The sequence below is a fragment of the Cervus elaphus genome, chromosome 6, assembly GCF_910594005.1.
Source record: "Cervus elaphus chromosome 6, mCerEla1.1, whole genome shotgun sequence".
NCBI lineage: Eukaryota > Metazoa > Chordata > Mammalia > Artiodactyla > Cervidae > Cervus > Cervus elaphus.
The window spans coordinates 399,274-412,741 of NC_057820.1; the positions used below are offsets into that span (position 1 = coordinate 399,274).

Sequence of the window (13,468 nt, forward strand, 5' to 3'; positions counted from 1 at the left end):
TGGTGGCCACCCACCCCGCCTCCCCGCCCGGTCCAGCCCAGAAGTGGCCCCCAGGCCAGGGTCTCCGCAGCCAGTGAGGACACAATGAGGTCTGTGACCAGAGGTGCAGCCCCCAGCGCCCCCAAGGACCACGGTCTTAGAGGGCCCAGGCCCCACCCACTGGGCAGGGAACAAATGCACTGGTTTTCATCCCAGACTGCCCTGCCCACTCACACCTGCTCCCCACCCCCGTCACAGGAGGCCCCCCAAGGAATCTGAGTCCTTCTGAAAAGTGTTCTCTTTCAACAGCCCGTCAGGCACCCACTTGTCTTTTTCCTCATTAACCAATGAGTCCACTTCCAGAGGCCTAACCTGCAATGAAGCACAGCTCCACTGTCCACGCAGAGTAAACCAGTCTCTCTCCAGACGCAAGCAGGACCACACCCCCAAGAGTGGCCACTTCTCGGGCCATGGGGACCCCACGGGAGGCCCGAGCAGATACAAGGGGTCACAGACATGACACCGCATCTCACTCACCATCCGACCACCAACAGCACTGGGGCTTCTTCCCAATCTGGAGCCACTATGACTAAGGCTCTGGGAGCAGTGCTAACAGTGCCTCACTGTGCGCGTGAAAGTCGCTGAGACGGAGATCTCAGTGGTTCTCAGCGTGAGGAGTTCTCATCATGAGAAGACTCTAACTCTGCGTGGCTCCCGGCACATTCCTTGGCGCCTTCACAGCCCTAAACTGCTTCCCGGGCAACAAGGGATGCGGCGGTCCACCCAGGAGCTCACAGGCTGTGTGGACACCATTCTTCTGAAGCACCAGAAGCCTCCTGTTCACCTTTAATGGGGGCTTTCTCTTTTCAACCCACACTTCCTTACATGTCCTGGACACAGCCCCGCAGGTCCACGCATTACACACGTGCCGCAAACATTCCGTTGCCTGAAAACAGCTCTGACTGGCTGTGACTTTTGAAGGACGATTCCCCCAGACTTGGAATTACAAGTTGGTGATGCTCTCCTCCCGTAAGTGCCCGCGAGTCGGCTCCACCTCGTGGCTTCACATCAGCTGCCGGTCTCCTTACTTTGAAGGCCACCCTGGGGGCACTGGAAAGGTCATCTTCAGTTTTCGGCAATTTAACCACATCCCTTCCTTCTAAGAGCTGCTTGCTGTTTCCAGTTTGTTTTTTATTTGGCTGTACTGGAACTTCAGTTGCAGCACACGGGCTTTAGTTCCCTGACCAGGGATCGAACACAGGCCCTCTCCATTAGGAGCTTTGAGTCTTAGCCGCCGGACCATTAGAAAAGTCCCTGTTTCCAGTTTTTCCAGTTTCGATTCTACGGTTTGATGTCTTCCACATCAGTGTGAGAATTTCTGGCCAATGGTCTTTCCAGCACTGTTTCCACCGCATCCTCTTCTCCTCAGGCTCCAAAGGCCGCCCGACCTTCCCCAGTGCTAGACTCCCCACCTCCACCATGTTCCCGTGTCTACTCCGCTACCACACGTGCAGCTGAACTCTCAGTTCTGGCTGTGACGCTCCACAGCCCCCAAGTCACACCTGCCTCCTGCTTACCCACCCCAGTCCTGCAGTGAAAGCCCTGTGTTTCCCTGCACACACGAGCCAGCCAGTAAACACCACCCCCAGCTCAGACGCAGGTCTTCTGCTCAGTCTTCTTCATCATCTGGCTTCTGAAGAGACACGTCTCAGGAAGCAAGGCCTATGGAAGCCCTGAGCCACCCTTCCTGAAGGAGAAAAAACCTGAGACCTAAAGATGTGACATTCCTCATCTGTCTCATTGTCACATAACACAGAATGCGAGGAATCAATGTGAAAACACATTAACAGACAAGAATGTGCCTTGAGGCTCTTAAAGGAGCAACAACACGTGGAAACACGAGAGGCACCTCCAGCCCACACCACTGATGCTGGGGGCCTCCCCGAGCCAGTGGCACTTCCTGCAGGAGCCCTCTGGGGCCCCTGCCAGTCTCCACCGTGTGGCGTTCGTCTGTACCCCACCCGGAGCAAAGGTGTCTGTGCCCCAATCCCTCTCATCCCTCCACGGTGCAGCACCAACATACTTGGCAAACCTCACAGTAGCTGCGTTCCGAGGCACGAACCCTGTGTGAAACTGGATCTGGAACATCTTCATGGACGCCATCTGCGGGAGGAAGCACAGGAGCAGCCGTCCTCAGGTTGGGTGGGGGCTCCGCCAGGATTCTCACGGGTCCCAGGGAATGAGAGCCCCAGGCAGGGCTCCAGGTGGCAGGACACACAGACGTCAGGGTGACGCCTCTGCTGACAAGCAGCACCTTGGGCCCACGGGGGAGCCCCAGGCCACAGCCCTGCAGGCCCTCGTGGCCCCATTGAGGGCAGGTTCAGGCTGCCGACTGGCTCCGCCACACAGGCGGGGCTGGGGCTCTCACCACACCAAGGGCCAAGCTCGCCCGTGAGCCCAGGGCCGCTGGCACCCCCCTTACCTTGGCCTGTAGCCTTCCTCCCAGCGTGGACCGCGCATGATAGATGATGATGAGCACATCCCCCTGGACGGTTATGCCCAGGGGAATGACTGCTTTGCCATCCTCAATTTTAAAGTCTCTGGAGAACAGAACCAAGAGAAACAGTTCCTTTACCTAAGTGAGAGATGCACATGCTAATCAAGACCATCCCGCAAATGGCATCCATGTTTCCTCCTGCCTGGTGATTTTTCCACCAAATTATGTCAGGGGTTGGGCAGGAGAATGCTCTAGGAAATGACTTCCAAGGAGCCACTCAGCACAAAGACCTGGAGAAACCCCAAGGGCCCCGCCAGCCCTGCCTCCAGCCCACCCCACCCAGGCCCACCTCTCCCAGCCCCGCCGCCCCGAGGTCCACCACCCGGCCACATGCCCAGGGCACTGGCGCCTCCCACAGCTCCTGGAACATGAGGCTGCGAAGACAGAAGGGCCTGTGCCCAAGCCCACCTCATCTTGTCGTATTCCTGGGACGTGGTGGTCACACGCTCGTCCCCCACGTAGACCTCGCAGAAGGGCCTACAGCCACTCCTCTGCTTGCTGAAGAGTGGCACAGGCGTCATGACCACGGCCTTCACCAGGATGGGCTTGCTGTGGGGCGTGACGGGCTCCTCGGCCACCATGTCGCACATGTACTCGATGTACCTGGAGGGCAGGAGGCAAGCTGGTTCACGTGTGCTCCATACTCAGCCCACGGCGATCATCCACGTGCTCCACGTGCAGCCCACTCGCTACCTCACATGCATGTTCCTTGTCTCTGGAGCCCATCAGGACATCAACCTTATTTCAATCACATGTAAGCATTTCACGTGAAATTCCCCTCAAAGCAATGTCCTAGTATCATCTAGTGAATCAGATGTGATTTTCACTCAGTTCAAAATGTCTTTACATTTCCCTTGAGACTTCCTCTCTGACTCATGGCTACTCAGAAGTAGGTCTTTTCCCTTGGAAACATCTGCTGTCCTGGTTTCTGGATTAACTCAATGGCCTGGGAACGCGTTTCACATGACTTCTATTGTTCTCAACCTGCTGCAATTTAAGGGCCCAGACTGGGCCTTTCCGAGAGCTCCGAGGCGCGTTTCTGTCGTGGGACATGCTGTGGCTCTGATCTGACCCGCCGACTTGCTCCACTGGCCACCGAGACCATCCGCGTCCTGCTCTGGATCTGCAATCTGCTCCTGCAGCTCCTTTTGTGTTTCAACGGCTCCATGGCTCCGCCCCCGCTGTGGCACCGCCCGCCCCTGAGGCTCCGCCCCCTCTGCGCAGCTCCACCCCTTCTGCGTGGCACGGCCCTCTCTGTGGTACCGCCCCCTCCCTGAGGCACCGCCCCCTCTCTGTGGCGCCGCCATCTCTGGCCCTGCCTCCCAGGGGCCACGACTGAATTTGAACCCACAACTGTCAGATTCCACGTTACCAGAGCACTCTCACCACTCCCGACAGCTGTGGTAGGACCGCCGTGTGCCAGGAGACCTGGGCACCTTTCACCAACAGCAAGAAGCCAGGACCCGTGAGCCACGTCCACAGCCTGAGTGAGCTGGGAAGCAGACTTAAGACCCAAGGAGTGGACTGTCTCAGAGGTGAGGCTGAGAGAAGCAGGCAGCCTGGGCAGTGAGAGCAGGCAGGCGACACGGCCAGGAGTTCCGGCCTCTGGGCATGGCCCGCACACCCCCTCCCACCTCTATGAGGGCCAGGCGCAGGCCCACAGGTGCCACGAAGCGGCTCCCAACAACCACCCGCTCCCCAGCCCTAGCTTCCTGTCACAAGCTCCTGGGTCACCCGAGCACGTCCCAGGCCTCCCCTCGTGCCCTCAGCTCACTCTTGGCACCCACACTGGCCGCAGGGAGAGCGCCCGTGGTGGCTCCCGGTGGCCCAGGCGCACCTTCTGGTTTGTCCTGAACCCTGCTGTGCCCTCCGGGTATCTGAGGCTCAAGCTCTTCCGTTAACTTGGGGGAATCCTCAGGACCTCCTCCGGACTCCGTCTCTCCCGGGGGTGCGTCTGTCGGATCGTCTGACATGGCCCCATGGCATTTACGCCCCTCCAAGGCATAGAGCTTCTGACAGGCTCCCTCCCTGCTCACGCACGGCCTCCAGCCCCCACTTACTTCGTCAAAGTCTCAAACATGGCCCAGTAACCCCACACTTTCCGGCACGGTTCCAAGTCTCGTGTGAAGGCCACCTCATCTGACTGTCCCCGGGGTGACCTCATGCCCTCTTGAGTGGCAGCCTCCCTCGCCAACCCGTCCTTGGGGTGCAGACCCCCGCCTGTGTCTCCTGTGGGCCCCGTCCCTCCTGGGGCTGGTGGCCAGCCGAAGGCTCCGAGCAGCTTCTCCAAGGCGTGGAGCAGGTGTGCTCAGAGCTGGAGCTGCTCTTTGGTTGCTGGGGGCGGGAGGGGGCAGACACTCCACACTTGCGCGTCTCCAGGGCAGCAGCCTGGAGTCTAGTGGGGGCCTGGGGCCAGGCACACACCAGCAATGCTCTGCTGGCTCTGACCACAGCCCTGAGCGGGGCCCTTGCTGCAGGCACAGCTCCGGAGCCCTGGCTGTGCCTGCATTACAGGAGGCTGACGTGCCGAAAGGGTCAGACACCTGCCTGGCAGCCCAGCCCTTGCTCTCCTACACCTTCTGCACAGTGGATGGGACCCCCAGCCCCCACCACCTGGAGCCACACAGAAGACACGAGGGTGAGGCCAGCCCTCTCAGGGTTGAGGGACAAGGTGCTGCCCCCAACAGTGAGCAAACAGGCTGGGCCAAAAACCAGGAGAGGGCAAGCTCCCCAGCCCACCATCCAGGCCACGCGGCCACCCCGAATGAGAGCGATACCCACAGTGGCACCTCACCAGCCTGGACGCTCCCCAGTCTCCCCCCAGGGTCAGGGCCCCAGCTCTCCATGCTCCAAGGCCCTCCCCACAGAAGAGGGAAGCCTCCCCAGGGACTCCAGGGGCCTAATGACTCCTCAGGCAGAGCACCAGGCGGCCTCTTGCTGTGAGGTGGATGGAAGCGAAGCAAGCTGGTCTGGGCGCAAGCAGTGGCCCCAGAAAGGGGGCGGGTGGGCAGGGGCCAGCTGCAGCCCCAGGAAACCATCTCATGTAAGCAGTCAGCAAAGACAACCTGGAAACCCACGTGTCTCAGACCCTGATGCGGGGGACACAGCACAGAGTGGGTGCTGCCCTCATGTGCGGCCAGAGAGCCCCCAGATGCCGCTCCACCTGCGAAATGGAGCCACCAGGCCACATGCCCTCCACCCACCAAGCAAGAGGCCACGGCACTGGGAAGGACAGAGGCACTGCTCAAGGGCCCCGGTGGGGCAGGAAGTGAAGTCACCCAACTGCGCCCCCCGATGCTGCACCCACACCCTACGGCATACACCGTACCTCTTGTGGGATGGCCAGATGCCCGGCGGGCAGCGCTTCATGCTGAACATGTACACAGCAGCCTCTGCGGTGCTGAAGAGCCGGCAGAAGCACAAGAAGGAGCACACGGCCACGGCCGACGCCGCCCTCCCATCCTAGGACAGAGCACGGGGCGTGTGCGGGCGGTGCTCACTTCCCGGGAACAGTCAGGGCCTCTGCCTGGGGTCGGGGCTCCTTGGGGGGCTAAGGAAACCCCACCTGAGGCATGGACGCAGGGCTCCACAGCAGAAGGCCTGAGGCGGCAGACCACACACTGCTCACCCTCACAGTCCCCACCCGACCTCTGTGCCCGGCCACCCACGGGCACTCTCATGAACCCCCATCGTCACTCCTGCCTGACGTCACCAACACCAGGATGGCAGTGCTGACCTCCAAGGGCAGGTTCCAGCAGGTACTCCGCTGGACAGGATGTCCACAAACCCTCAGCCCCAGAAGAGGGTCAGACACAGGGTCCCAGGAGGCAGACCGGCCTCTGCACACAGGTGCTGCACGAGGGGACCCACCGTCTTCCACCAAAGAGGCAGGAAGACCCCCATGAGGACAGTCTTCTGCCAGAAGCCCTGCTGCCAGGGGACCCAGGTGTGGACACAGCAGGTGCAGGGCCTGCACCCCCCACCCTCCCCGACAGCCTCTATTCCCTCCAAGGTCTGCTGCCCTGGGATGACTGGACACACCCTGGGGCACCAGGTCTGGGCCACGGCCGCAGGCCGGAGCAGAGCCACTGCCAGGAGCGGTGCGTGGCTCAGCGAGGAGCCCCGGAAGAGCCCGCTCAGACGGTCACTCCTGTGGCCCCCAGTGCCACCACCCGGGAGCCTGGAGGCCCCCTCTGCCCCGCGTGCCCGGGGAGCCTGGCCTGCTCACCATGCAGTGCACCACGCAGACGTTGCCAGGGTCCCGGCGGAGCCAGCCGTGCATGTTCCTGCAGAGGCTGTACAGGCTGCGGAGGCTCGGGGCCCGCCGGGCCACCCAGCCGCAGTCGGAGACCTGCAGGGAGGGTGGCTCACCAGCGGGGTGCAGACATGGGCCTCCCCACACAACCCGACACCCCCCGCCCCGGGCGTGCAGAGGACTCGGGAGCCAGGCTCCGGCGGACACGGCCAAAGCTGCAGAGGCTGTTGCGTCCGCGCTGTTTCCACGAGCTGAGTGACAGCAGAGGACACTGCGTGGGCCTGTGTCCCCTCTGCAGGCCCTGTGGGCTCAGTGACTCAGATCCTCGAGAAACCGCCCCCCGCCACCCAGGCGGTGTCCAGGGTGGACCCTAAGCATCGGCATGAGTCCGCTGCTCACCCGGTTGTGGAACTTGGAGGGCCGGTAGGTCCGCGGGGACAGGTTGTAGACGGCGTAGCGGCCTGGGTGCTTCGAGTCCAGGAACAGCCGCACATCCTCAATGTTGTTCTTGATGGCCGACTCCACACCCTCCGCCGGGAACGACATGACTGAAAGACAGGAGCCCCTGCAGCCTCTCCAACCATGGGCCGGACGGTCAGCCGTGTGAGGCCCCGCTGCTTGCGGCTGCTGGCCCATCAGTGTGGCAGTCCTGAGAGAGGGGATCAGAGGCCCCTGCAGCCTCTCCAGCCGTGGGCCAGACGGTCAGCCGTGTGAGGCCCCGCTGCTCACAGCTGCTGGCCCATCAGTACGGCAGTCCTGAGAAGGGGGGATCGGAGGCCTCTGCAGCCTCTCCAGCTGTGGGCCAGACGGTCAGCCGTGTGAGGCCCCACTGCTCATGGCTGCTGGCCCATCAGTACGGTGGTCCTGAGAAGGGGAGATCAGAGGCCCCTAGGCCCTGCCTTGCTGCTCATCAGTTCCCCAGGGATCCCTGGACAGTGCCCCCGAGACCCTCCTGAGACTCAGCCTCTACACAGCCAAAAGCACCACAGGGTCTCCAAGCGTCTGGACTTAATATGTATGGCCTCACATCACTTCTCTGAAGACCTCAGCATTCCAGAACGTTCCAGACCAGAGGTGGGGGGGGTTGACCGGGGTCCTGGGTTGACACAAGACTACCGGCTGCAGGGCCTGGGGACACACTGGACGCAGGGATGGACACCCGAGGCCGGCACCTGGCACACGTCACCAGGCAGGAAAGAACCAGAAGACGTCCTCACGACTAAAGCTGGCAAACGTACCTGCGATTCTCGACGTGATATAAGAAATATCCAGATCTCCCTTCGCATAGCTGGAATTAAGAACAAAGGGAACTTGGTTATTACAGGAAATTTCTACCATTAACTCGTGAGAGCCGAAACTGAAGCAAGTCCTTGAGAGGTTGCAGGGTTCAGGCTGCAGCCTGTCAGCGTGCACGCATGTGCCTGGGTGATTGCACACACGTGTATATGTGCACGTATGGAGTGCCATCTGCCTACAAAATAGACACGTGCGTGTGCACGTGTGGAGTGACATCTACCTACGAGGTGAAGGAGAAATTATAAACTGCGAGGGGGAGGCAGGACCCGACAGGAAGGACTTTTATCCTCTCAGTACTAAAAGTGGGCACTGAGAGAGGGTTTGGGAGAGAGATGACAACAAAAATGAAGACAGAGCTTCTGACTCAGTACATCATGTCTGGCTAAACAATTACAAGGCGCCGAGTGGCAAGAAACAGTCTAAAGAGACAGAACAAGCATCAGAACCAGACATGGCAGGGACGCTGGAGTTATCAGACTGGGGACTTAAAACAGCTGGGGTGGGGGCTTCTCTGGTGGCTCAGTGGTAAAGAACATGCCTGCCAATGCAGGGGACAAGGATTCAATTCCTGATCTGAGAAGATCCCACATGACGCGGAGCAACTGAGACCGTGCATCACAAGTGCCACAACTGCTGAGCCTCTGCCCTGGAAACCGGGGGCTGTGACTGTTGGGTCCACACAACCTGCAGCCCGTGCTCAGAACAGCAGAAGCCCCCACGAGGAGAAGCCCCCGTGAGGAGAAGCCTGCGCACCGCAGCGGGAGGGCAGCCCTCCCCGGCGCAAGAGAGTAAAGCCCATGCAGTAAGGAAGACCCAGCAGCCGTAAAAACTAGGAACGGCCGGGGCTGGTGTGTTGAGGGCGCTGACGGATAAAGCAGGCAGTGTGCAGGTCAGACAGTGAGCACAGAGGTGGACATTCTAAGGGAGAGCCAGAAGGAAACGCGAGGTGGAGGCCCTGAGCAGAAAAGAAGGCTGCCTTTGATGCTGAGTAGACTGGACGTGGCTGAGGAGGAACCTCTGAGCTAGATCTTGACAGAATCCCCAAAAGCCAAGAGAACAGGCTGGAGGACAGCACAGAACATCCAAGGTCTGTGGAGTGAGCTTGTGACATAACGGGGACCCCAAAAGGAGAAGAGAGGGAAGAACAGAAGGCACGCCATACATTTTAACTAAGAATTTCCCTAAATCAGCGTCAGACACCAAACCACAGAACCAGGAAGCCCAGAGAACACCCAGCAGGACAAATGCCAGAAAAACTACCCTAGGGCATGTCAGTTTCAACTTCCAGAAAAATCAAAGATAAAAACAAAATCCTGAAAGAAGCTCGGGGCAGGGGACACCACCTATAGGGGCCTGCGGTGAGAATTACGCCTGTGGCTTCACCCCAGAGACCGCGCAGGCCAGGAGTGAAGCCAGGTGTCTGCAGTGCGGGGAGAAAAACCAGCAGCCGGGCTCTGTACCCCGAGACCCTGTCCTCGGGAACTGAGGAGATGTGAACAGCAGTGACGTGGGGATAGGAAGGTAGTTGTAGGGTTTCTGTGAAGTCAGGAATAGCATGCTGTCTGAAAGCAGACCTGGGTCAGCTGGAACTGCACACACCAGGGCAACCACTGAAAATAGCAAAGAAAGGGTGTTTAAGTGGTGAGGTGAGCAAGGAGAGAAAATGGGGTCACAGAAAAGGTTCAATTAAAACCACAAAAAAACAGAAAAAGAATGAAAAACAAACTAAGAACAAGAAAGCAACAAGGACTAGAAAACAGACGGCTGTTGTTCAGTCGCTCAGTCGTGTCCGACTCTTTGCGACCCCATGGACTGCAGCACTCCAGGCCTCCCTGTCCATCACCAGCTCCTGAAGCTTGCTCAAACTCATGTCCATTGCATTGGTGATGCCATCCAACCATCTCATCTTCTGTCATCCCCTTCTCCTCCTGCCTTCACTCTTTCCCAACATCAGGGTCTTTTCCAAGGAGTCAGCTCTTCGCATCAAGTGGCCAAAGTATTGGAGCTTCAGCATCAGTCCTTCCAATGAATATTGAAGGTCGATTTCCTTTAGAATTGACTGGTTTGATCTCCTTGCTGTCCAAGGGACTCTCAAGAGTCTTCTCCAACACCACAGTTCAAAACCATCAATTCTTTGGCACTCAGTCTTCTTTATGGTCCAGCTCTCACATCCATACATGACTACTGGAAAAATCACAGCTTTGATTAGATGGACCTTCGTTAGCAAAGTAACGTCTCTGCTTTTTAATGTGCTGTTTGAAGCCAGCGTCTTCACTTTCCTCTTTTACTCTCATCAACAGGCTCTTTATCTCCTCTCTGCTTTACGCCATAAGGGTGGTGTCACCTGCGTATCTCAAATTATTGATATTTCTTCTGGCAATCTTGATTCCAGCTTGTGCTTCATCCCTACTAATCCAACCCCAGGCGCTGTGGAGACACGACAGGCTCGGCTCCAGTCCCCCGCAGTGAGCTGGGACCCAGCAAAGTGAGCCATGCAGACTTTAGCGCGTATTAGTTACGTTCACATTATTCTGGGGTCTGTTATGCCCAAAAGACAGTGCCATCCCTTCAATTAAAAATATTTCATTGCTGAAAACCGCTGTCGTCCAAGCCCTTCAGCGGGTCTCATAGCAACATGGAAGGCCACTCACTGATCACAGATACAACAACACATACAATAATGACGAAACATCTGAAGTGTTCCAAGAACTACCAAATGGGACGTGGAGACACAAAGTGAACAGATGCTGTTGGGAAAAGGTGCCTACAGACTCGCGGACGTGGGGCTGGCACAGACCTGCCTGTGTGAGAAATGCAGGCAAGTGAGGCTGGCCTGTGTGCCAACGTGCACACAGTGCATGCACCGGTGACAGACTGTCAGAGGGGGTCAAAACACAACCCAGCGACGCGGTCTACGAGCAGCACGGAGCTGAGCCTCTTCTGTGTTTATTCACACTTCATTTTGCTGCTTAGTCACCAAGTCACGTCCACCTCTCTGCGACCCCATGGATGATATAGCCAGCCAGGCTCCCCTGTCCAGGGAATTCTCCAGGCAAGAATACTAGAGTGAGTTACCATGTGCTCCTCCAGGGGATCTTCCTGACCCAGGAACCAAAGCCCCGTCTCTTTTGTCTCCTGCATTGGCAGGCGGGTTCTTTACCTCTAGTGCCACCTGGGAAGCCATGAACCTCCATGCGCTAAGTCCCTCAGTCATGACCGACTCTGTGACCATGGACTGCAGCCCGCCAGGCTCCTCTGTCCGTGGGATTCTCCAGGCAAGAATACTGGAGTGGGTAGCCATTTCCCTTCTCCAAGGGATCTTCCCAACCCAGGGATCGAACCCAGGTCTCCCACAATTGCAGGTGGGTTCTTTACCAACTGAGCCTCGCGGGAAACTTATTATAATCCTACGGATACTAGTCATGATTCACACAGTTTGAACGTATTTACTCCCAATCCACTGCCACGTTCTCTTATTAAAGAAATGTGCTTTTTCAAGGAACAGAGAATTTTTAAGTCATTTAAATTTATTAACCACTTCTCCAAGGCTTATATGCTTTTGGTCACATTTAAGAAATCTTTCTTACTCTGGTGTTAAAAAAAACATCTCTTCATATTATCAGCTTTTCCTAAGAAATGGCTTTTCATGATCAGATCTGTTAACAGATCAGATCTACTATATCTTGCTGTTATTATACGAGATCCAATTTTTTTCTTTTTTGACACATACCCATGATCTCAGCAATATACACTCGTTAATCTGTTATTTTCTTCAGACTCACAGCTCATGTTTCATACCACCCCTCCCTAAGTACGTGTCATGGATGAGTCTAAACACATCTAACAACAGATGCTTGAAAAAAATTGACATAAAATAAGGTTTGTCTCTGTTCTTATTTTTAAAAACACTGCTGGCAATTTTGGGTAACTTACATGTGAATTTTGGGATCAGAATCTGTGGCAACATCAGGATTTTCATTTTTAAAGCAAAGAATTTGTAGATGAACTGAGGAGCAACATGACCTCTAAAATGTGAATTCCCCCAAACTTAAAGACAGCCGACTTCCCCACTGCAGTCTACTGCTTCGGTCTTCCTCACTGGCGGAGGGCGGGGGGCTCCCTCTGCAGGTCCAGCCTGGGAGGGTCGGTCACTCTCGCTACCGCCCACCCCCGACCCCTGCCTGCACCGTGTGGCCACCAGGAGAGGCAGCCCCTGAAGACTGGCTGTCCTGAAACAAACCATGAGGTGGGGAACACACCACACCCTCAGAGACCACACAGCAACGTGACAGGTTTACTCCCAACCGCACATCAAGCAGAGCTGAGTGAGGGCAGCTGACGCCCTCGGGTGGGCAGAGGGGGTGCCCACCTCCTGTGCGGGGGCTGAGCAGGGCTAGAGCAAAGTCCCCAGAGGAAGGTCCAGGTGCATCAGAAAGCCAAACCTGAAACCACAGAGCCATCAAAGCTACATCTCCAGTATACTGAAACATTTACAATGTGTCTTTCTTTTTCCCCCTGGCTGCACCGTGGGGTTCCCTGATCAAGGACAGAACCCAAGCCCATGGCAGTGAAAGCACAGAGTCCCGACCACAGGAAGGCCAGGGCAGGCCCGCTCTACTGACAAGCCAGGCAGGATAGGCCTCCACGGCAGAAGACGGAGGGCGCAGAGGGAGTGTGGACAAACCTGTGCCCGAGCGACGCCGGCAGCAGGCGTGGAGAGTGCCGGCCACGTTCGCTACGTTCACAGTCTATAGCGAACGACACAGAGTCAGCGGGAGAAACAAACACCATCAGGAAACAGAGCAAAGGCCAGAGCAGCAGTGCACATGGACACGCGGCCGGAGGTCTGCGTCCCAGGCCAAGGCCACGAGGCTGCACACAGGACGCTGAGTGCTGGGGCGGCTGGCACAGCCCAGCCACGCGCCCCGTTGCCCCTGTGAGGGACCAGGGCACCAGCACGGGGGTGGGCAGGTCAGACACACCACACTGGGAACTGAGGGCGCCTGGCGGAGCTGGCCTTGAGAACCTGGCGTGTGGGGCCTGGGACGTGTTGACCTGTGGGGCCTGCGCCTAAAGCCAGTGAGAAACCGACAAGAGAACACAGACATGTGCACATATGGGGCCTGGGCCTAAAACCAACAAGAGACCATAGACGGGCAGGAGCTCAGGATCAGGACTGCGAGCCAGAGGCCACAGGGCGGGTTCACACACCCCGAGAAAGGGTCCCGCCTGCAGACCCAGAGTGGAGTGGCCCTGGAGGGGCCCTGTCACCAGGCCCTGACTGGACCCTGTGCCAGACCTGGAGAAAGCCCCTGGCAAGCTCAAGCATCGTGGCTGCTGCGCTTGTCTGACCCACAGGGCGAAGGCCGTTCCCTGCAGAC

The 13,468-nt window shown here is 57.7% G+C and overlaps 1 protein-coding gene across 1 annotated transcript in view; it reads right to left on the reverse strand.

The window, feature by feature from the left end:
- GAK (cyclin G associated kinase) overlaps positions 1 to 13,468 on the reverse strand; it is a 48,350-nt gene that overhangs the window by 10,231 nt on the left and 24,651 nt on the right. Inside the window, 7 exon segments of the mRNA XM_043905913.1 lie at positions 2,063 to 2,142; positions 2,462 to 2,579; positions 2,945 to 3,139; positions 5,865 to 5,998; positions 6,765 to 6,887; positions 7,191 to 7,339; positions 8,030 to 8,079. Coding sequence (XP_043761848.1) covers positions 2,063 to 2,142; positions 2,462 to 2,579; positions 2,945 to 3,139; positions 5,865 to 5,998; positions 6,765 to 6,887; positions 7,191 to 7,339; positions 8,030 to 8,079 — 849 coding nt within the window.